Genomic DNA, 23,926 nt, shown 5'->3' on the forward strand with positions numbered 1-23,926 from the left:
TCAGTGACCAGCTGACTGAGTCCTGTACTCGCCATATGGTTTACAAGGACTTCAGTGTCTATGTTGGTAGTGTTTTCAGGGTGAAAGTTAAAGTCACCTAAGATTGCGAAATTGGATTGTTTTGCCTTAAGCTTGAGGAGCTGACCCATGGAATTTAGAAAGTTGGCCTTATTTGTGGGGGACAGTAGATAAGTATGCCGTTAAAGGTGTTTTGATAATCAAGTCTAATTTGGAAAGTAGCTACCTCGGCCTCTGTGAAATCTGAAACTGGTTTGAACTGTATAATGAAACCGCTTCTGGCTATAAGTGCTATGCCTCCTCCCCTTTTCCCAACTCTATTTTTCCTGTAAATTCTAAAACCTTCAGGAAGGGCCCCTAGGAGATCTGGTTCAGAGGAGGAGTCAGCCCAGGTTTCTGTGACGAAGGCTATGTCAATAGCGTGCTCCTCCAAGAGGTCATGTAATACTAAAGCGTTTTTAATTAGTGAGCTAGTGTTGACAAGAATACAACGAGTTACAGTGTTTATCTGATTGGGCCTTTTTTGCTTTAAATGCCGGCGTCTTGCTAGATATAGGGGTAAACTATGAACATCTGTGGTACAATGGGGGCAGTGTGAATTATCTGAGCTCAAGTGGTTATGTGGGTCAGTTTGGGGAGGTCTAGGATGAGTCTGGCTGGTGAGCTCTTGAGTCTCTTGAGGAGGTTCAAGGAAATTCATACGTTGAGTGCGTTGATGTAGTCCAGTCGGCTGGTGACCAGGCTTGTGTGATGGTGCGTCTGGTGTTGCTGGGGAGTCACTTCAAAATCTTGGGGAGCCTGCGGAGGGTGAGGTAGCAGGCAGGTGAGACTGCGTTGATCTGTTTGTCTTTGATTAACTTACTGTCCAGGATGATGCCAAAGTTGCGGGTGCGGTCAGTAGGAGTGGGTGAGTGTCATAGTTCGGGGGCCTCCACGCATTGTTGCATGGAGAGGTGTTGTTTCCGAAGATCAGCACTTCAGTCTTGTCTGTATTGATTTGTAGGCAGTTGTCTCTCATCCATTTGGTGATGCTTGTCATGCACCTGCGGAAGCTGGTCAGATGGCAGAGGAGGTTTCTGACAGTGAGAGAATGATCTGGGTATCATTGGTGTAGGATATGTTGTTCAGTCCATGCGATCTGACAGCACTGGCCAAGGGAGTTATGTAGGTGTTGAACAGGGTAGGGCCAAAGGACGAACCTTGAGGGAAGTCGCAGGTGCTGTTTTTGGGTTCTGAAGTTAAGGGAGGAAGGCGGATTTTTTGGGTTCTACCATGAGGAAGGAGGGATCCACTTGAGGGTGTCTCCTTTGATTCCAATGCTGTGAAGCCTTTTGATTAGGGTGTAGTGTGATACTTTGTTGAACACTGCTGAGAGGTCGCGGTAGATCAGGGCTATAGTTTTTGCTTGGTCAAGGTGGGATCTGAAGGCATCTGTGGCTGCAATTAGGGCGGTGTCGGTACTGTGGTTGGTGCGGAATCTGGATTGGGAAGTGTCCTGGTGTTCTGAGTTGGCAGTTGATGACCTTCTCGAGGACTTTGGTTGGGAAAGGGAAGCAGAGAGATGGAGCGGTAGTTCTTGAGTTTGTTGGGATCGGCTGAAGGTTTCTTGAGTAGAAGCTTGATTTCTGTGTGTTTCTATTCTTTGGAGAAGGTGGCTGTGGTGATGGATGCTCCCGAGGTTGAAGATGTGGTGGGAGAAGGGTCCATGGGTGCCCCTGAGTGGACAACATGATGGCTGTTGTGTCTTGCTTGGTGAGGTGGTCCCAGGTGGTGAGTAGGTGGTTAATTTCCTCAGTCATGGGGGTGAAATAGCTGAGGATATTGGTGGTTTGGGATTTGAAATTTCTGTAGATGGTGGAAATCTTGCCATGAAAGAAGTCTGCAGGGGAGTCGCAGAGTTCCTGTGAGGGGCTGATGATGTTTTCAGTGGCTGTAGGGCTGCAGAACACTCTGATGATGTTGAAGAGCTATTTACTGTGGCTGGAGCTTGCTTTGATATGGTCAGCCAGGACACTTCTTTTAGTCTTATGTTTAAAGTATTTTATTAAGTACAGTGGCACAACAGTGAAGGCATAAGTGTAAAGGCAATAAGAAAACAATCCCTGACGAAATAAATCAACGCCTCTTCCAGGGCTTGCCGCTACCTGTAAAGTTCAACAGTCCCAGCTATGCACAGCCGCCCCGGGTGGCCTGCTCGTGTAGTATGCCCAAGCGTGGACTGCATGCGAGTAACAACCCAGCTGTACCTCTCTTTCAACGGAACAAACCATCCCAACACCCCCCCCCCCCACCCGTTTCCCCGACCCACCCTCCCTCTGTCCGGTGCTGCACTAGGTAGAATGCCGACGCTTGCTACACTCATCCGCCTGCTCTCCCAATTCCTGCATGCGGTTCTGAACCCTACCCGCAACCTTTCACTGTATAGGAGGAGTGAGTCTCAGTAGCCTCAGGTATCTCGGGCAGGTAAGCTCCTTGAATTCGTCTGCCAGTAGCGTATGGAAGGGTAGCCACAGCTCCTGAAATTGATCTACGTCCCCTGCCAGTGTAAGTGATATTTTTTCCATTCCAAGAACATGCCACAGCCTATGGAGCCAACCCGTGAGAGAGGGGACTGTGGGTGTGCGCCAGTGTATCAAAATGTTCTGTATTGCCGAGCCTAGCGCAATAGCAATGTGTCTCCCCCTCCGAGATTTCAGTGGATACATTAGGTCATTGGGGAGACCCAGCAAGATATAAGCCGGGAAACGGGGCAACTCTATACCGAAACATGCATCTATCTCATTGATCACCTCCTTCCAAAAATCCTGTATCAGTGGGCAGTCCCATAAAGTGTGTGTCAGTGTGCCAACGTGCCCGCAATTACGCCAGCATGCAGTGTCTAGGAGTCGGTTCATTTCATGGAGGCGCTCCGGAGTGTGATACCAATACGTAGAGACCTTGGTGAAGGTTTCCGTGAGCCCTACATGATATGCGGAGTGTCGTGCCCTGTACGAGATTTGCTCCCACTCCTTGTGGCTGAGTGTTCTCTCCAGTTCTCGGTTCCACCTCTCTCTACCGGGGTTATACGAATGTGAAGGCGGTGGTTGCAGCATTTTATACAGATCAGATATCAGTTTGGCGTCCGTCTTGCGCGTCGCTAGCCACCTTTCATAAAGCAACAGGTTTCTGTCTGCAGCTTCTCGCACTTGCGGTTGCAAGGCCCAGTGTCGAACCTGCCAGTACCGCATCCTGTCTGCCTCTGTCAGCTGGTAAGTTTCTTTGAGAGCCTCGAAGGGGAGGACCCCGTCTTCACCATATACATGAAAGAGTGCCCTACAACCTTTCCCCCGCCAGTGTGTATAGGCTCCCGGTTCCGCTCCCGGCGTAAAGTCCGGGTTGTCTACTATGGGCGTGAACGGAGAAGGGAACGTGGTGAGGCCACAAGGTGCGTTAGTGGCGTCCCAAATCCGCAGCGGCACCCTCGTAATATAGGATGCATAAAGGTTCGGAGGACGGTGCGTCCTGCGCAGGAACGGTATTTCCTGTAGGGGTCGGCCCGCCACCGCCTGATCCTGGAAGAGCCAGTGCTTGTCTGACTCCCACCTGCTCCATTCCGCCAGGTACCTTAGCTGTGACGCCTGAAAATACTTTTGAAGATCAGGGACCCCCAGTCCACCCGCCTCCGGTGCTAGAGTCGTCAAAGCTCTTCTCATTCGGGGCTTGCGGCCCTGCCAAACAAATCGGGACAGGTCAGTCTGCATCTGCCGTATCCAGCCCCGAGGGGGTTGCAGCGGAAGCGCACGAAACAAGTACAGAATCTGGGGCAGTACCGTCATCTTGATCGCCGCTATTCGACCTAGCCAGGAAATCGTCCCTTTGCCCCATCGTCCAAGCTCCTCTTTGACTTTCTTGCCCAGCCCCTCATAGTTAGCCACCACCATCGCCTGTAACGTGGGAGCTAGCAGAATACCTAGGTATGGCACGTGGCTCCGTGACCACCAAAGCGGGAAGCGCCCCTGCAGGTCCTGTCTCGTCTCGGGCGTCAGGGAGACGTCCAATGCTATGGATTTCCCCACATTCACGCGAAACCCAGCCGCATCCGCAAAGGCATCGAGCTCCCCCATACATGCGGGCAAGGCCCGCCTCGGGTCCTCTAGTGTGAATATGACGTCGTCTGCATATAGGCTGACCGTGTGGGTGTAACCCCCCATCCGTACCCCGATCGCGTCCGGATTTTGCCGTACTCTCTGAGCAAAGGGCTCCACGTAGAGAGCAAAAAGAAGAGGAGATAATGGGCACCCCTGCCTCGTGCCACGTTCAATATTAAAGTGCCGTGAACTGCAGCCATTGACACGTACCGTAGCCGATGGGTACTTGTAACAATTAAACACCATGGTCCTGAATTTCTCCCCTATGCCCATTCTTGCCATCACCCGCTCCAAATACGGCCAGTGCACCCGATCGAACGCCTTTTCGGCGTCAACCAAAAGCAGCATCCTCTCCCCTGGGATCCGTGAGGCTTTCTCCAGCACGTGCACCAACCTCTTAGTATTATCCACCGTTTGTCGGCCCGGCACAAAGCCGGATTGGTCCGATTCAATCAGCCCAGGTAGATACTGCGCTAATCTCGCTGCCAGGATCCCCGTATATATTTTGAGATCGACATTTAGAAGGGAGATCGGTCTATACGAGCTGCAGTGTGCCCTATCCTTCCCCGGTTTAGGTATGACTGAGACAGTCGCCTGCAGGAGATCCGGCGGGATGGCTCCCGGGCAAGCAAAGGAATTAAATAGCTTGGTCAGTACAGGCGCCAGGATCGTGCAGAACGTCTTGTAGAAAAGGGAGGTGTAGCCGTCCGGGCCTTGGGCTTTCCCGAGTTTCAGCCTGGAAATTTCCGCGACAACCTCCTCAATTCGGATCTCACGTTCCAGGTAGTCGGCCTGCACCGGAGCCAGGGACTGAAGAGCCACCGAGTCCAAATACTCACCGGGCTCACCTATGCTCGGGTCATCCCCCGCGTAGAGCTCAGAGTAGAATTCGCGAAAGCGCTCAGCTATGTCGATGTCTTCGGTGACCGATCCCCCCCCCGGCTTCGGCTATTTCCTTTACCCTACGGTTTTGGTGCGCCACCCTGAGCTTAGCTGCCAGTAACCGGCCACAGCGATCCCCCCCTGTATAGTAGGCGTGTTTCAGCCGCAGCGCTGCATATTCAGCTCTGTCCAAATCCAGAGCTGATAGGAGCTTCCTCGCCGCTTTTAGTTGCTTCCATATTCTGGGAGCCCCAGTGCGACGATGTACCTGCTCCAGTTCCCTAACTTTCTGCGTGAGCTCTTCTCGCTTGACCCTTCTCTCTTTGTTTTCGGCCGACGAAACTGCTATAAAGTCACCCCGCAAGATCGCCTTGAGAGCCCCCCATTGGGTCACCAATGCGGTGTCGGGGTTGGAGTTATGCAGTTGAAATTCCCGCACGGACTCCGTTATGCGTTGCACCACAGCCTTTTTGTGCAGGAGGGTATCCCGAAGTCGCCAGACCCCACGTTGCGCCGTGATCGACGGGGAGAGGAAAGTCCCCGAGACCGGCGCGTGATCTGATAGAGAGATGACCCCCACCTCAGAGGCAGTGGCCATGTCCCGAACCGGGCCAGAGACCAGCAGATAGTCTAACCGGGCGTATGTTTTGTGTGCGTGGGAGTAATAGGAATAGTCCCTATCTAAAGGATGAAACCCCCGCCAGAGGTCATGTAAATCTGAGTCAGCCAATTGTGTTCTCACAGCGTTCGACAATTCCCCTGTCTGTGGGTACCGCTGCGCCGACATATCCAGAGAGGAATCGAACACCAAGTTCAGGTCCCCCCCTAGAATTATGTGCCTGTCAGGTGACGCCGTAACATCAATTAAAGCAGTATGGAGGAATCGGTCCTGTTGCTCGTTGGGGCTGTAAATCGACCCTATGGTAAACTGCAGGGGGCCCAATTTAAACCTATAAGCCAGCAGCCTCCCCTTCTACTCTACGAATTTGTGTATGACCTCCCCTCTAAAGGATTTAGACACTAGGATAGCCACCCCAGCTGTTTTCGTGGTGTTGGATGAGAAAAACTGTGTGGGGAAGGAGCGGGACCGCAACCTATGGCAGTCACCGGCTAGCAGGTGTGTTTCCTGAAGTAAACAAATGTCTGCCTGTGAACTCTCTAACAGGGAGAGAATCGCTCTACGTTTCGTGGGGTTGTTCAAGCCCTTTATATTCAGGGTAACTACTTTCAGTCCCGCCATACCAAATCAGAGTCACCCTGCTCCAACAGCCGGACTATAACCAGGAGCATCAAACCATCAATCGAATACGCCTGCGAGCTCTGGCAGTGCTGAATGTACTCAACTAAAGCACCGGACAGATCCATCCCCAACTCCCCCCTCCCGGGTCCCCAATCCCCCAATTCCCAACTCCCCAACACTTCCCCCCCCATTCCCCAACTCAAACCCCAAACTCTCCCAACTCACCCACCTCCCACCGCTCTCCCGTGATTTCCAGTCCTGATAGTCCCAGTCCTGCCCTTACCGGACAAGCCTGTGGTGAATTACCTTCGTGGGCGACCTGCCACTAGCATCCCTCCTCCGCTCCCACTTCTCCACCCCCCCCCCCTGAGCCTGCTCCAACAGTAATGCTTAGTCAATCTCCCCCCGGAGCCAGGTTATGCGGTCAGCGCAACTTCTTCTTCAACCGCCGAGGTCCTTGAGACAGTTTGTATAGCATCCGCCATCTCCACCCTTATGGTAGGCGAGCCAGGTCTCCGAGAGGCGGCCGAAAACCTGCGCCGCGAAACTCTCCGCCAGCCATCGGCGGCAGGATCCCCCCTCCTAGGTGTGGAAGAATCTTCTTCCTCCGCTGTGATCCCCACACTTCACATACATCCAGGAGGGACCGTAGCTGATGCGATTCTCCGTTCCATCGAAAGATGAGGCGAAAAGGGTGCCCCCAGGAGTAGGGCGTATCATGTTGCCTCAGGAAATCCGTCGCAATCTTAAACTCCCTCCGCTTCTGGAGAGTAGTGGCGGACAGGTCTTGGTACAGCGCCACAGGATGGCCTCGGAAAACAATCGACTGCTTCCTCCTTGCTTCAGCCATTATCCGCTCCTTCAGTGGATAATCCGGAAGGAAAGCGAGAATGTCCGGGGGGGGCCCTGTCGCTCGCCGCCGCGGTCCCACTCTATGGGCCCTATCTATCCTGATGGGGAAGTCCTCCGATTCGCCCAGGATGTCACGGAACAACTCCTGCAGGTAGTCCATTATGCCAGTGTTCTCCTCCGTGGATGGCACTCCCCGGACCCTTACGTTGTTCCGCCGGGACCTGTTCTCCAAATCCTCGTTATGCAGCTGTAGGTCTATGTGCTGGTCCCTGAGGCGAAGCACTTCCTGCTGTAAATGCGTGATCTCCTCATCCTGCCTCTGTGTTGAGCTTTCGACGGTGGCCACCCTCTAAACCGAGGCCATCCACTTCTCTACGTATCTCACGCACCTCGCCAGCCACCTCCTGTTTTAACGCCTGAAAGTCCTCCCTCAACGTCCCAAAGAGGGACTCCAGGAATGATCTGGTGACCGGGGGTTCTCCGCCGCTCCCCGCTTGGGAACCGCTAGCACCTCCCGGCGGCGTTGAGTTCCTATCCCCTTTACCTTGGGATTTGCCAAGCATCTCCGGGAGTGTGCGGCTACCCCCTTTGCCGCCCCTCTGTCCAGCCATCTGTCCCGTGCTCTTGCAGCTCGCACGCTAGGAATCGTAACACCAGTCGAGCCAGAGCCAAGCCTAGAGAATCAGGGTCCCTCCCTGCAAGCCTCCGCTGTCTCAGACCGTGAATCCGCAGCTGCCCAGGACCAGCTCGCTATAATCCCAATGTCTACTGCGCCATCCGGAGGAACCCACCTCGCCTCCAATGTCCGCCCAACCAAGGGGAGCCTTTCACCGCACAATCCCTGCTCCCAGGGGCCACATCCCCTTCTCGGCTGTGCACCAGGGACCGGGCGCCGCTGCAACTTTAAGTCCACCCCGGCGCGGCGCTCTGCAGACACTTCACGGGGTTAATCTACAACACCTCTGGGCGCTCCGCACCGTCATTCGCTCTCCCGACCCACTCCTCACCTCCTCTGCCGAAACAGGGGGGGGGGGGGGGGGGGGGATTTGTGTCCAGGGCCCCGCTCCGTCGCAATCCGGCCTCAACTCTCCGGTCTGCTCAGCTCTAGCCTCCAAGCGCTATCTGCAGGGTGTCTGGGAACCTCCTCTCCGGGACTCTCTTCGTCCCCAGTGCTGCCTCTTCAGCGTCCCCGGCTTCAGGTCACCGCCAGCTAGGCCGCAGCCGCGGCCTCAGGTAGTCTCTGGGGTGGGACCGGGCACCCCTTGCAACCGGAGAGCTGATCAGCGCTCCCCGACGTGCCACCGCTCTCCTCCGGACCTCTCGCCGGAGTCTGCCACCTCGCTAGGTCCGCCCCGCCAGAGCTCAGGGCCTCCGCTCTTTCCCGGCCAGGCCGCAGCCGCGGCCTCGAGTAGTCTCGGGGGCGGGTCCAGGGCTCACCGTGCCGCTAGGTGTCCGGCCAGCCCACCACGATATCCGGCGGTCTGCTCTGCTAGGCCGCCGCTGTGCCTCCGCTCTGTGCAGGACCCCTTTCCTTGCTCTGTGGGGTCTGCGCCACCTCCGAACGGGCCCTCGATTCGGCCCGGTCCGCTACTGCCGCCCGGGGCTCCGGGCGGCAGTAGCGGCAGGGTCACTGCTCCAGATGTGTGGCCGGCAGTGGAACCGGAGCTCAACGCAGCCGCGTTGTAGATGCTCTCCCGTCCGCGCCCGATCCGACGGGCTGGCTAGGGGGGAGAAAAGCGATGATTCAGGGCTCAGGGCCTAGGCGGGTGCGGGAGCTCGGGAGGAACACGTCCGTTCACTCCGCCATCTTGGCCACGCCCCTTCTTTTAGTCTTAATCAGGAGTTGGTGGCATTGGTTGAGGACAGCTTTGAATTGTGTTAGGTACGTGGGCTCCATGCTGGTGCTCCATTTCCTTTCGAGTCATTTGCAGGTGCACTTCATGATTCTTAGTTCCATTATGCACCAACTGGCCTGCTGGGATGACCTTTTGAGCTTGGTGGGTTTGCTGGAGCAGCTCTGTCGGTGCAGTCTGTGATCAAGGCAGAGACGTTCTTGATCTCCTGTTCTAGGTTGGTTTCGGAATGGGGACAGGACGTGTTGACAGCATCAGTCCATTGGCTCTCTGTGATCTTGTTCCAGCTGTGGTGTGAAGAGATTTGCAGCTTGGGGGCTGTGTCGGTGGATCCTGAGATGGTAAAGTGGATGATGGAGTGTCAGTCCAAGTGACCTCAGTGGCATGGCTGTACTTGATTCTGTTGCTGGCCATGAAGATCAGGTTGAGTGTGTGTCCTGTGATGTGAGGGGGGGTTGGTGAACAGTTGAGTAAGACTGCTGTTGCTCATGCTTTCGAGGAGGTTGGTGATGTTGGTATCACTGAAGTCATCAAGGTGAAAACTGAGATCGCCTAGGAAGACGTAGTTTTCGGAATCAATGGCAGGTGGAGCAATGAAACCAGGACTGGCGTTGCAGAAACTGGGAAAGGTTCTGTGGCTCTGTGTTTTGCTACATGCAATTATGCATTGTGAGAATGTGTATTGACCATTGACTCCATTTTGAATGTACAACATCATTTTGTGCTCTTTGCATGGTTTTATTTTGTGCCTTCTTGCAGCTTCAGAGTGGGTTTTTATTTTTAACAACACAGAGAGCAAAACAGCCTTTCTCAGAATAGAATGTGTGAGATGTGTGTTTAAAAGCGTGAGCGAGGAATGTACTTTGCTGTCACAGACCTAGCACTGGAGCCTGGTCAGCTTTGGTGATTATACTAGACACTGACGAGTACGGTCAGGCTTGGTTTCGCAATGCATGAAGGAAGGGGGTATTTCTAGAAGTCTTTCTCCATGTTAGTAAAAGGTATTAAAGGTGGGAGATCTTGGCGCTCACACAGAAGCTAGCCTGTGGAGTAGAAGCACTGTCACAGGGCATCTTCGGTGTTCCCGTTCAAGGCTTCTGCCTGACCGTAAAGGGCTTCCTGGTCGTGCTGGCCAGAATGTTGACAGACACTCCTTCAGTGATGTATTGCCTTTATTCACTTTGGGTATATATTTCATAAGTTTAATTTCTTTGTGAATATATTTCATATGTTGTCATACTACGTATACAATGCTCTTGATATTTGATTCTTTCATTTGACAGGGCTTATTCTTGGCATTCGACAATGCTTATTCTTTGCATTTGACAGTGATTATTCCTTGCATTGGACATTTATTATTACTTGCATGTGTTGTATTATTATTATCTGTTTTATACCTTGCATTTGACAGTTGGATTACTTGTGAGTGTTTTATTATTATTTGCTTGTACACACACGCGCACACACACACACATTTGCATGTTGTTTTTGCCTGTGTTATTTGACATCTGGGAAAGTATTATTGTTACAGAGTGTTGTATTAATAAAATCCCACGCTTCATTTTAAAACTGCCTTTTGAAGATTCATTTGCCTCATTTTGTGAGTGCTGAGTTTCCTTTCCAAGTGTCTCTTCTTGCCTTACCAACTGCCTTTTCTTGAGAGTGCTGAATTTCTTATATTTTGGAGTGGAAAGCAAGGCAGTCTGTAGCCAAGGCTTACTCTGATGGTGGTTTTGCTGTTGGTTCGGAGTTGGAAGCAGAGTTGATCCAAGATTGGGGTGATGGTGTCTGCGGATGATGGTGCAGTGTCATGGTTCGAAGGGTGCCTGCCCCCATGTATCTGGTGTGTGTGTCTGAGCGTTTCTTCACCATGTGGAAAGTAGCGTTTCTCACTTCCGAGAGACAGGCAGTTGGCGGTCTAGTTCTCCGCTACTGGAAACCGCCGCTCGTCATCAGCGCATCCGGGGGAAAACGCTTACACCACAGTGGTTCCCGCCAGCTCAGCGCTACACATTGACGCCCTTGCCATTGACGGATGCCTGCTTCTACTATGGACATCCATTCAGGTATTCCGAAATCGCGCTGGAGCGCTACCTCGTTTTCTCCGTGACTTCTCCTGCCCCCCTGCTTGTGCGAACCGAATCTACCAGGCTTGCCCCCCCGTATTTCTTTGCTTTGCACAGGAAAGTGCCTTAACATTGTGCTATATGCTTGGCACGTACTTTGTGGGTTTGATCTTGGCATCTGGTCACGCAGGAGAGCAAGTGTCTGTAACTACACCGCGGAGGAGCGCTTTCCTTTGTGTTCTTTAGCATTGAGCAGGAGCGCTTGTTTACATTGTTTTAAACCGCACTGGAGCGCTAGTGCCTGTTTGTATTGGACCGTTCAGGGCCGCTTATTTCTGTTTCCCATTGTACAGCACAGGTGCGCTTTTTGACTTATCATTTTGATGACTTCTGGTTATGGTGTCTCCAGATACAAGGTGATTACTGTTTTCCGCATGTTTAAGAGAAGTGACAGGGGGAGGGTTTGTTTGTGCCTGTTGTAAAAGGGTCTCTCCTTGTTTTTCCTCCTAGCTGGTGTTCACAGTATCTCCACACTGAGGGAGGTCCTTTACTGTCTTCTGGACACCATCCCCGTCATCTTTATTTTTTTCCCCAATCCCATCTCCATCCTGGTTTATGTACACATCTCAATTGGGGTAAGGTGGGTACGGGGCGATAGCTCATGTCGTCCCTGCGAGATTACACCGCAAGCAGCAGGTAAGACTTGTGGGGTACATGACATGCAGCGGATGATTTCCTTGTGAATGATGGCGATTCCACCTCCATACTTGTTGATGTTGTCTCAGTGTGCAATTTTGTAGCCATCGGACAAGGCTGAGCCGATGTTGGGCACGGATGCTGTGTTGAGCCAGGTCTCGTGAGGAAGATGACATTGGGGGTTCAAGGAGTGGCAAAAAAACAGCAGAAGTGGCAAAAAAACCTCAAAACAGCAGCAGAATACAATACATAAATGGAGCCAAGTGATACAAAATAACTGGAGGACTCAGGCAGAGTCCCAGTTACCAAAGAGCGATCCGCAGCAGTGGGGACATGGCACACAGGCCAAGAGGTCGAGAAGCTGCTCACTGGAGCCAGGCTACAGCCTCCATAAGTAGCCACGGGAGGTGGGAGGGGTGAAAAAAACCAGAAAAGATACAGCAGGAACAGAATAAAATACAGTGATCAGAACAGAGAGTTACAAAACAAAGGACTATGGCAGAGTCCCAGTTACCAATCAGCGATCTGCAGCAGCGGGGGAGGGGCACGCTGACCAAGAGGTCGAGGAGCTGCTCTCTAAACCACCATCAATCTTGGTTTGTGTTTTCCTAATACATGCGGTGGAAGAATAATGATTCTCTAATCCACATGCATATATTGTATTTACTTTATTATAATTCAATTAATATGGCTCTGGCTGAAGATGAAATGAAGGGCTTCTCAACTTGCTGCTTGGTAGGAATGTCTTTCTAATGACCAACCTCTGTAATCCATTCTGACCTTAGTAGGGTCATCTTTGGTGGACAGAGGTTTTCAGCCTTACTTCGAAGGGCAGTACATAACTTGACATGCAGGATTCTAATCTGTGCAACCAATCTCAAGACTTCATTGCAATCCAATAAGATGAACCCAGTCATTATATATGTTTTATAAGAAACCATTATTTTATGACACCAGAAACTGAAAGATTGCAAAAGTAGGAATGCTTCAAATACTTACATCAGGAATAAAAGGAGGGTCTAACATATTTGCTTCCAGTCTTTTGAAGTTGATATTCTTAAATATGGGATGCTGTTTCACACCGGCAGCACCATCTCCTCTGCAGCCTAAGCGTTCCTTTGGGTCTTTGTTAAGTAACTGTTGATGTAATATTGCAGAATTATGTTTTTAACATTGAAATAATTCACAACACAAATACAACAGTTTCTTTTAATAATCTTTCCACAATACTGAAACAACATTTTGTTTTTATTATGAACTGGTTTTATGATGTATTTCTTGAGACTGACCGAGTCAATTCTTTGCAAAGTCTTCTGAATTTAGAAGAGGACACAAAGGTTTAGATGAGGACACAAGGTTTTAGGAGACACACATTTTCTGAAGCTATGAGACCTGCCATAAGCACTAAGCAGTGCAGTTCTTTTCAAACCTACTGCCTCTTAGCAGTTGAGGGCAGATACCTACCCTCTCCAAAGCAAAGCATTTTCTACTGGTTATGATGAGTAATCACAAAACCAAGAATAGCAAAGATCCATTACATCTATAAATATTCCAGCAATTTAATGTAGAGAGTGTACACTATTAAGTGCCATACAATGCTCCAACTGAATTTAAAAGCATGTTTGTCTCTTCTAGTTCGGTCTGAATGGCATATGCTCCTTTATGCGGGCGGTGCTTCTGAGAGCTACAAGCAAAGTACTGCTACTGGCAGCACAAGAAGTGCTCACTAGACTATTAAAGTAATGGAAGACATTTGGCATATCCCCAGGTGTCCAGGGTGAAGCATCAATTTTTCTTCTGAAGAATATTCCTGGCCTTTGCAGTTACATTCCCTGTCACTCAAACCTTATCCCACACCATTACTTCTCATTGCTTTCAAAGACCCTTCTCTCAGCTTCCTCATTGCCCTGTGCCTTGCTCACCTCTGTTTCTCCTTTCGCTAACCCTTCCTTACCCATCATCTAACCTGTTAATCCTGTTTCCGTTTCATTGGTTCTTTCTGTCTCACTCAATTCCTGGTCACTGTTCCCATTTCTGAGTCCCTCCCATATTTTCTATAATTTTTGCCCACCTCCGAGCTCTTAATATGACATCAACAGAGACAGTTCGCTGATGACAAGCAAACAGCAAGGTTAATCATAAAGAAGGAACAGGTGGGGATGGCGACTCTACATGGATGTGGTATTCGTGGTGTTGCAGACCAGCCATTATGCAAACGGCCTGACTGGCTTCATGTGTCTGTTCAGGGGCCTGTTTGCAAGTGGGCATTATGGGCATCTGCTACAGGCTATCAGTGCCAATCTATATCAGACAGCATGGTGGCATCATAGACATGGGTTTGCCACAGATATCACACTGAAAGCATAACAGCATTGCCAATCTAGTGCTTATCTCTGGATTTATTAACTGTCAACAATACAGCTTTCTTTCCTATTACTCGTTGACTTTAAGCTTGCCTTTGACTATGTACAGTACTCCTCTGCCTTTTGGTTAGGTTCACGCTATAGAAAGACCACATTAATGGGTTTTACATGGTGCCCAGTGAGAAAGGCGTCTAAGCGAATGTACTTAAGGAGGCTTAACAACTAACACTTGCCAAGGGTCAACCCGCTAATTTCCAGGAGAGTGCCGCTCAGGAAAAGGTTTTGAGACTATATATCAACCCTGACAGGTGAAATGGACAACTAGGAGGCGGCATGAAAAGGGCGTGGAAGTGAGAACATGTAGACAGAATTTGTGGTAATTAACACCTCCAGTGGTCCCATACTGATGTAAAGATAAAAGATCCCGGCGAGACCCATGGGTAGAATATACATATTAGACAGTGTGTGCAAACTCATATTTCAGGTCTGCATTACATTATTGAGTATGGACAAGATAAATCCTAAATGGGTCCAAAACAAAGGACGCAAGCAGAATATGAAATAGTCAATCATTTATGCTTTATACAGCCAATGAGAGCCAGGAAAAAGTCAGTTTGCATGTCACTATAATGAGGTTGACAATATCAACCCACCAAAATATTGCATCCAGTACATCATCTACATTGTCAAAACTAGTATATATGAACTAGTTTTAACTCCACATCCATTAATGTAGACTTACCTTGCAATGTAATTGTAGGCTAATGTAATATGTTTTTCATATAGTATATATTGCATGGTGGCATGGGTATACGATAGATCAAGGAAAAATAAGGAACTCAACATCTAAAGAGATTCTAGGAGCAGGTTTGAGTCTCTGGGACCAGGAGAACGGTAAGAACGACAGAATGCAAGTGCAATCTTCACATTGATCTAAGGCGGGTTTCAAAAGGAGACAAGCAAAGCCAGTTAATCCATGATCAAAGCCTGAGAAATGTTGTTTCCGAAAAGTCCCACATAGATGATATGTCTGACTGATGCAAAACCTTGTCTTTGGGCAAACATCAACAGCTAGCTCTTACCTGCTTAATTAGAGTAAAATGCGCTCAACAAAAAGGGTCGGGTATAAGTATTTCGTGAGGGCTCCCGGCAGTAGCTCCCTTTAGCTGCAATCTTGGATGCATTGAGGTCTCAGCATTGGGAGAAACTGAGTGCAGCTGCGACGCTCTCTGTGGATGCAATGCACTGTGGCCTGTACCATTAACTAAGATTCACAAAAATGATGCTCACTGGCCTTTCTCCTGATCGGTCTGGTCAGGGACTCAATAAGAAAAATAAAATTTGGCAGGACTGTAGTAACGTATTAAAGTAGCCGATCTTATGGATAAAATGGGAATAATACAAGGAGATGGTGAAAATATTCATCATAATTGGCACAAACGTAGTCATGAAAAGGTATTTGATATGTAGAGAAAACTGAAATAGACAACATTCACCAGTGTCTTTGTGTACAATTTAAAGTTCTACCCGACTGCTGGGATTTCAATGTATTTGTGATAGAGTGATGAGTCACACTTCAAAAAAGGTACTTGTGACAATACTTGTGCAAGTTGTGGGAGCAAGCGGTTTTATGTACTACTATTTATTAAACGTCAGTATTATTTTAAACTGGACGTGCAGAATCCAACACATTAGAAAAAGAAACTCCAGGAACAGTGAGTGGTAAGATTAACCAAATAAAATCAGACACCTAATGACTAGAGAAAAGAAAAGTGTGAAAGATGTAGTTGTGAAATTAAGCCTCCAAAGAGGTCCTGCCAGAAAGCCTGCTTGTGCTAAGGGTGGCATTTACATCGGTCACAGAGAAGGCTATATGACTTAGTTTACTAATGGCACCAGTGTGTAACTTGTTTTTTAACTTTATAGATTTTCATGTTACAATATAACAATGTGTGCATTTTGGTGTTCTTAGGATACGAGCATAGCACAACTATTGATGTGGTGGGGATACAATTCTTCATCATTGCATAGCATAGCAATGACCTGTCTGAATAGTACAAGATATACAAATCTAATAGTCCAGAGCACATTACGGGCATACAGGAGTTGCCCAACTCCCCCTTTTACACTCGCATCATGATTCATGTCAGGAGTTCCGGGTACTCTCCTGCATCCACAGGATGTAAGATCTTAACGGGCCTCTATATCCTGTGGTCTGTCTGTATGGTGCTGTACGATTGCATAATTCAAAGCCATGGTCTCGCTTACGACGGCATCTTTAAGTCAATCCGATACCCTGGGAGTAGGCCTCTACATCCATCCCAAAACCAACCTAGATTTTGCCAGATACTTGACTACATGCCTGTGGCTGGGGGCAGTACCCATTTCTGGAGGCCCCAGTCGGAAAATCGGAGCTGTTGGGCCTTACCACACAGCATGATCTCAGTCTTTTCCGCGTTCAGCTGAAAGCAGTTTTTTGTCATTCAGTCTGCGATTGCTTTCCTCCTTTTGGAGAAACATTCTCTAACTTTGACTAGATCTTTGTCAAAAGGCCTGGCCAGCTGAGTGGTGCCAGCATAAGACAGTATTTAAAATTCTAAGGTTTTAACTATTTTAGCAACATATATGTTAAATAATGTGGGGCTTAAACATGAACTCCTTGGGACCCCAATGTCGATGTACATGGTGCAAGACTTAAATGCACCCACAAAGATAGTTTGGGTTCTGTTTTCCAGAAAGTCTCGGAACCACGAACGCTGTCCATAGATACCTATCTCATACAGCCTTTGGAGCAGCCTAGTGTGAGAGACAGTGTCAAAAGCTGCGGACAGGTCCAACAGCACAAGCATAGATGGGAAGCTGGCATCAAGAGAGAGTCTTATAGAGTCCATGTCCATGACCACAGCCAAGGTAGTTCTGGGCTATGAGAGGATCTAAACCCTGACTGTGATGGATCCAGGATCTTATTGTCCTCAAGATAGGCTGAGAGTTGTTTATGTATTAGACCTTCCAGCAGCTTGCCTAGAAGCGAAAGCAGCGAGATGGGCCGGTAGTTCATAACGTTTGTGGGGGCAACATTAGCCTTCTTTTGTGGAAGCGTGACCTGTGAAGATTTCCAGGCCAGAGGGATTTTCTCGGTATCTACTGATAGGTTAAACAGAGATCTGATTACGGGAGCAATCTGATTGGAGAGTAGCGCTGTGATCTTTGGTGGGCATGGATCCAGAGGATAGCCAGATTTGGCTTTTTTCTAGAGATCTCTGTATCTGCTCAATTGAGAAAGAAACAAAGTTTTCCAGGCTGCAGACACTGTTTAAGACAGGAAGTTTGAAATTAAACTCCTCCTTTGTCAGGTGAGGAGGGAAGGGGCAATTCTGGTAAATTTGGCCACTTTATCCTCAAGAAAGTCAGCGAGAGAATCACACAATCCTTGTGAGGTCTGAATTGTCCGAGAGTGGTCATGAAGATTGATGAAATCATTGAGGACTTTGAATAGCTCTTTGGATGAGTTACCGGCATAGCGAATTGACGAGCTATTTTGATATTCCAATGGTATACAGTGAGATATACTTTAAATGCCTCTGTCATTTTGATTTAGTCAGACTTAACGTCTCTCCACCTTTTTGCAGGAGGACTTCTCTTGTCGCTGGTCAGTAGCATACCAGGGCGCATGAGATCTGTGCTTGGTTTTCGTTTGTGTTTTTGGAGGGGCGATGCTATCAAAGGCAGAGTTTATGGCTTATGGTAGTCTGCTAGAACTATATTGACTTCTAAGTCCTTGAAGCCACTGAAAACTAAAACATTATGGAAAAAGAGTCAGGGGAGATAAGTGGCAAGTGTCTTAAAGCCCTTTTGTCGACATTCTTTATCTTTTCAGTCCTATCTATTTTAGGGCTCTGGAAACGTATCATGAAATGCTCCGTCCAGAGAGGAGGGTCAGGGGTTAAACTTTTCTAATATGTAGACGTGGGTAGGCCCAGGCCCCGACTGGCCATAGCAGGCACCGGGCAATCCCCCGGTGCGCCGCAAGGGTGGGGGCCGGTTTTGAGCCCCTGGGGGCCGATTTTGTTACAGGGCCGTTTTTGCAGCATAGCTGCAAAATCAGCCCTGTATCAAAATCGGCCGAAAACCGGCCGTAGCAAAGCGCTCGGAGATACCTCCAACCTCCTCGAGTGGGGAGGGGGGGCCGGCCGAGCACTTTGCCAGGGCCTGTTTTGGTTCCCAGTACGGCCCTGGGTAGGCCCTTAAATGTTTTGGTACAGACCCAAAATCTCTAAATCTGACATGAGTTGTGCAACTTCTGGGTTCGAGGGGTCTTCTCCGTGGTAGTTAGTTTCGTCCTCTAAAAGAAAGTATTGTGACGATAAAACATGGCTCGTTTAAAGAATGGTGCATTAAAAGAATATTTTAATCTCATGGTTCTAAAAAATAGTTCAAGTGTTCAAGGTTAATTATTAACAAATCTGGTTTATTACTGGGGAAAAAAGGAAAGTCCTTCGGTACGAATCCTGTTTTCAAGTACTACAAGACCAAGCTAGCAAAAAATAATATTTCGGAAAATATTTCCCGCTAACATCGTTGCAAGACGGCAGGTTCACAAGAGAGGCAGTTGGTTATGGTTGTAATTCGGTAAAGAAGAGCATACACTATGTCCGGTTTAAGAGAAATGTTGCAGGTACCAAGCGGGTGCCTGGCATTGAAGGCAGTGTCCCATATTGCCTCCACCCCCTCCCGAGACCCATGGTGTGATGAATAATTACACCCTATTGTAAACTCAGTTCCTCACAACACGAAGAATACTTGACTATTACGTTTTATTTTTCACACATATAACCTCTGGTTAGGGTGGGCCACTTATTTTCTGTTCCTGACGAATGCCTGATCAATCATCACACATAGGCAGAAACATGTTAACTTTACACCATATGATATAGCTGAACAATCTATTCAGTTTACATATCCCACACTTTGTTTTTATTTATGTCTGATGGGCTAACTATTAAATTTACTTTTGGACACAGTCTCGAGATATTTAAGCCACTTTCACTTATCACAATCCACATAAACCAGCTCCACAGTAATTCTGGCGTTGAAGCACACCAGGGTGGCATTCGGCCTCTCCTGATAGGGCCCAATGATGAAGCATGTCATCACATAGGTTGGTGAGTGAGGTCTTTCTAAAGAACCTAGTCGGATTCTACGAGCATGCTCTTCTTTACGGAAAGGCTCACTCTTTCGTTGTTTTGATTATATAACCCGGGAGACTAAGAGTGCTCCTTAGACATTTTCCCTCCCTCTCTCGTTGTTTCCTTCGTCTGCTAGTAATCCCCCAGTCACCACATGGTCTCGTTCACTGTAGATAAAGTTACAGGTTGTGTCTCTTTCAAAGTAAACCTTTGGTCTTTCATAGGAACCACAGGGTTGAGATCTGACATCGTTGCCTAATGATGAGCCATGGCTGGCCCTGGAATTAGAAAAGGTGATGTAGAATAGGTTGAATGGAATTAGCAATTACCACATTATGTAAAAAAGACACATATATTCTCTATCTTCCTATTATGTCCAATTATTAGAGGCTTTTTAAAAATGCTGACACATTTCAAATTACTTTCTAAAAAGTTAACCTGCCGAGCAATGATGAACAGTTGTGATCTCTTGCTGAGCTGACACCACCATTCCTACAAGTTTTTCAGGGGGGTTGTTAATCTTTTCCACAAAGATGATGATGTTCTGTTATGGAGCCTGTGTCATTTAAGAGCATTTAGGAGGAGACGAACACTGAGAACTGTGGGCCCGATTTAAATCTCGGCGGATGGTTACTCCGATCAACGGTGACAAATATCCCTAAAACATAAATACCACAGGATTGAATGAGAGGGGGAGGCACAATCTTGTCTGATCACATCTTGTTTACTAAAGAAGTTTCAAGTTAATAAACAGCCTTTTCCAAAATGATCTTCAAGTATGCAGAAGCTGAAATCTTTTTGATTCCATTTGAAAATGTAATTTGTAATGGCTGACTTTTTAATTTTCTATAAAACTTCACATAAATTGAAATAATAGTAATCCAATAATTGTTTAGCAACAGTCTTATTGCTCTAACAGCGTACTAAATTTCTTTGTAATTTTGAACTTTTGCATAGTAGTTATAGTCCACATATGTGTAAATCATTCCAAACACTGACCTTTAAAAAAAGCATTCACTTGTGAGTGAAGAACCAGTTTATTGAGACTTTGCGCATGTTTCTACCACATAAGGGTTATGTTTCATGCAGCCGCCAGAACCTTACCTAAAATAGTGGTGTTCAAATTGTAACCATCCTTTACACGTGAGCTATTGGCAGTAAAGTATATGAACATGTGAAGCCAGAGATATATAAAGGAACCACGTGAGTTCTAGAGATTAGGCCAGGCGTTGGATCACGGTGTACCTCCTGACACTAGGTTATGTTTACATTTGTATGTCAATATTTCTAGCAAACTACCACCAAAAATCTTTGAAAAGTGATAGGCATGTTGAAGAAGTCTAGTTTAGGTGAAAGACAAACAAAAGTGTATGGGAGGTACTAGTGTTACTGAATGTCAAAACTGGATTGACTGTTCCCCCCCTCGAACTACAGTATCTTACATCCCAACTGCAATATAGTGCATTTTCGGAAAGATGGAGAGTATAACTAGAGAAATATATCAACACTTAAGGACACTTATCTTTTTAGGAGTCTACTAAAGGACCATAATCCTATTTGCAGTTGAGCAACAATTTGTCTAGAGTACCACCAGAATAGTAATAACAAATATGACGATAGACCTTCCCCCACTAGACATGCCATGTTGTATCATGGGGTTTGTGTCTCTCTATGGATGAATCTTGTTATACACAGTGTGTAGCTCTTTCAAGTTCATGTGATACCATTCTTGTATCTCTTGATGGCTTAGATGGGAGTAGTTCCCATCCTATCAACCTGTTCCTACTTTAGCACCTTATCCTACGTACATGATTTGATATCAATACCCCCTGCACACTAAAACTGTGTAGTGGATGGTTGATATTCTATATTATTATTATCTTCCTTTCATTTCACACAACTAAATGAAGTGAGACTAAGAGTCTTTACTCAACCCTGTATATCCTCCTTATCATGTTACTGAGCTTCTAAGTAGCCCTCGGGTCAGGGTTATTCTTGGGGAATTAAGGTTAAAAAATCGACAACTGTCTGCATAATGTTCATATTGTTTCACCTGCATGTTTGGCAGGTACTGTGTGGTTGTCAGTGCAAATAATATCCTTTCATCCTTACAGGTCATTGTGGGGCTAGGGCCACTCATAATGCAAAATAACCCAATAGAATGTGTTATTAAAAAATGTTTTAACTACTGGTCTTGGTTTTAGCCTGTGTGGCGTTATTACTTCTTGAGGTCTGGTTCCGAGACCACGTCATATGCCTCCTTGTGAGGATGTACCATGCAATTAAGAGAGATCATGGACTGATAGCAGCTAAGACAAACATCCATGCTTAGAGCTTTTGTCAGTCTTATGTCATGGTGATTCTGATGTTGGGAAGGTCGAAAAATTAAAGCAGCAGTTTACCAGGGAAAGATTTATGGGGATCTCTTTTCTAGTTCTGAGAGGCTACATATTGCCTGTGTGCAAGAGTATGTGAGAATCAGGCACAGACAGCAGCAGAGGTAATCAGCAGCAGAGGATGCAACGTGATTCTCTGCAATAAAGGAAAGGCAGATGCTGGCAAAAAAGAGGTTGCTGCCCACGGATGGTTGCGATGGTCAGGAAAAGATGCTTTGTTTTGCTAGCTGTGTGTCTTTGTCTTAGATGAATGGTTAGAAGAAACCACTGTAGAGAGAGAACTGGGCAGAAGTGTGCCTGAGAGGCCATGCAGATCCCTATTCTGTCTTCACAAGGTGCTAACATGCAGAGGACATTTATGAGTTGCAGCAAACCATGGGACAAAAAAGTAATCACTTCTTAGGCCCACAACAATTATGGAATCAAGAACTGTGGGACAACACATCATTGTTGAGGAGCAGGTTTTAGTATAAGCTTGGTCCTCGGTTATATCACAACCACAGGTTTTACAGCCTGGTACTTCAGGCATGCTGGAATTTTAGCTCATTTTGGGGGTCTCAGCTGAAAGACCCTGCCTGACACATTTCGTGTCACTGATTATTGTTCACTGCCTCCAGAGAATTTGAGAGATGCTCCTCGGTTACTGCTTAGAAGAATAGTGGTTATCCTAATTTCTAGGCAAGGAATAGCTACACCAATAAGCTACCTCAGTGTGTGAGAGGGACACAAACGCAAGAAGGAGTGCTTTCAAACATACGTTTGCGGTGAACGAATGAGCTCTGTCCTATTTGTACAGCCATGGGGATGATGTTCAGTTTAGATCAGCTTTCCCCTGAAACTAGTAAGACAGCTAACACTATTACTACTGTTACATATTACTACTGACTGATATTAATTCAAGTCTTCTACTCCTTATTTGGATTTTTTACAGATATGACGTGCCTAATGCAGATTTTATTCAGATGGTCTAGGTTGGTAAACTTGAGTGTCAATATCAAGTACTAAACCCAACAATAAAGTAGTTAATAAATGGATCCTATTGGATGTGTTGTTTCTATTACTACTATAGTGCTTGTACACCCTAACATTGCATGGCACTCCATGATAGTGGAGAAGTGTGGCTCACCGGTTAGAGGCGGCAGACCCAGAAGCAGAGGTCGGCCCGGGACCAGGGTTCAATTCCCCCACGCGGCAGGGTACGGAACCAATGTCAGCGGGCTCGATAAATCTCACCTCGGTGCCTCTCTAACCATGGGTCCCACGCTACAACTCTGGGCAATAGCTTGCTTAATCTCCACAATGGCCCCCTCACTGTCGGGGATGCCTGGCTTCACCTTGAGGATGCGCAATAGTGACCATCTCACAGGGAAAGCCAGAACGGGTTCCCCAGTGGTACACAGCGCCAAGAAACCCCAGGGTGAACTTACGCTCTACAAATTCATACTAACATAACATAGGTAACATACAGAGGGAAAAAGAAATGCTAAAAGCTTGCTCAAAAGCCACGCTTTCAGTGTTGATCAAAAGAGAAGGTAATTGGAATAAGCCCTAAGTTTCTTTGGAAGACAGTTTCAGAGTTTAGAATCAGAAAAAGAAAAACTTCTGCCTTTAAATTTAGTTTTGATCACTTTAGGAACCTTAAGAGTCTTGTTGGTGGAGGAGTAGAGATTCAGCCCATGGTGGTATCCCTCCACCTGTCTGTTAACAAACTTAGGAGCTTGACCTTGCAATGCTTTATAGGTAATGCAGAGTGCCTGAAATTAAAGTTCTTTATATTATGGGGAGCCAATGCAATCTGATCAATAATGGAAGTGCTGATATAAATATTGGGGCTTTTAAAATTAGGCTTGAGGTAACATTTTGTACCACCTGCAGTCTTTTCAAGAGGTACCAAGGCAGATCAGGATATAACATGCTAGCATACTCCACCCTGGACATAACAATAGCAACAACACATCTTTCTCCCACATATAAGGTGAAATAATTTACCAAAATTCTCAAGCGAAGGAAGCAAACAGTAACAACAGAGAACATCTGATTAATTAAACTTAGAGAGCAGTCAATTTCGTATCCAAGGCTCTTAACAGCAGTAAAAGAATAATTCCCTTTGCCAATACATTGCCTAGTCTATCTTTCAATGATTACTATGACTTCGGTTTTCTCTGAATTTAATTTAAGTTAACTGATACCCATCCATTCCCAAACAAGGAGCATGATGTGCTGAAATGCTTCATGATTAGCTAGAGC

At 47.3% G+C, this 23,926-nt stretch overlaps 1 protein-coding gene across 1 annotated transcript in view; it reads right to left on the reverse strand.

Annotated features, from left to right (window-relative positions):
• Positions 1–23,926, reverse strand: part of GRK4 (G protein-coupled receptor kinase 4) — a 429,001-nt gene that overhangs the window by 65,026 nt on the left and 340,049 nt on the right. The window contains exon 13 of the mRNA XM_086964159.1: positions 12,734–12,871. Within this exon, the coding sequence (XP_086820285.1) occupies positions 12,734–12,871 (138 nt within the window). The remainder of the gene's footprint in view (positions 1–12,733; positions 12,872–23,926) is intronic.

This window comes from Lissotriton vulgaris, chromosome 3_2 (genome assembly GCF_964263255.1).
Source record: "Lissotriton vulgaris chromosome 3_2, aLisVul1.2, whole genome shotgun sequence".
Lineage (NCBI taxonomy): Eukaryota > Metazoa > Chordata > Amphibia > Caudata > Salamandridae > Lissotriton > Lissotriton vulgaris.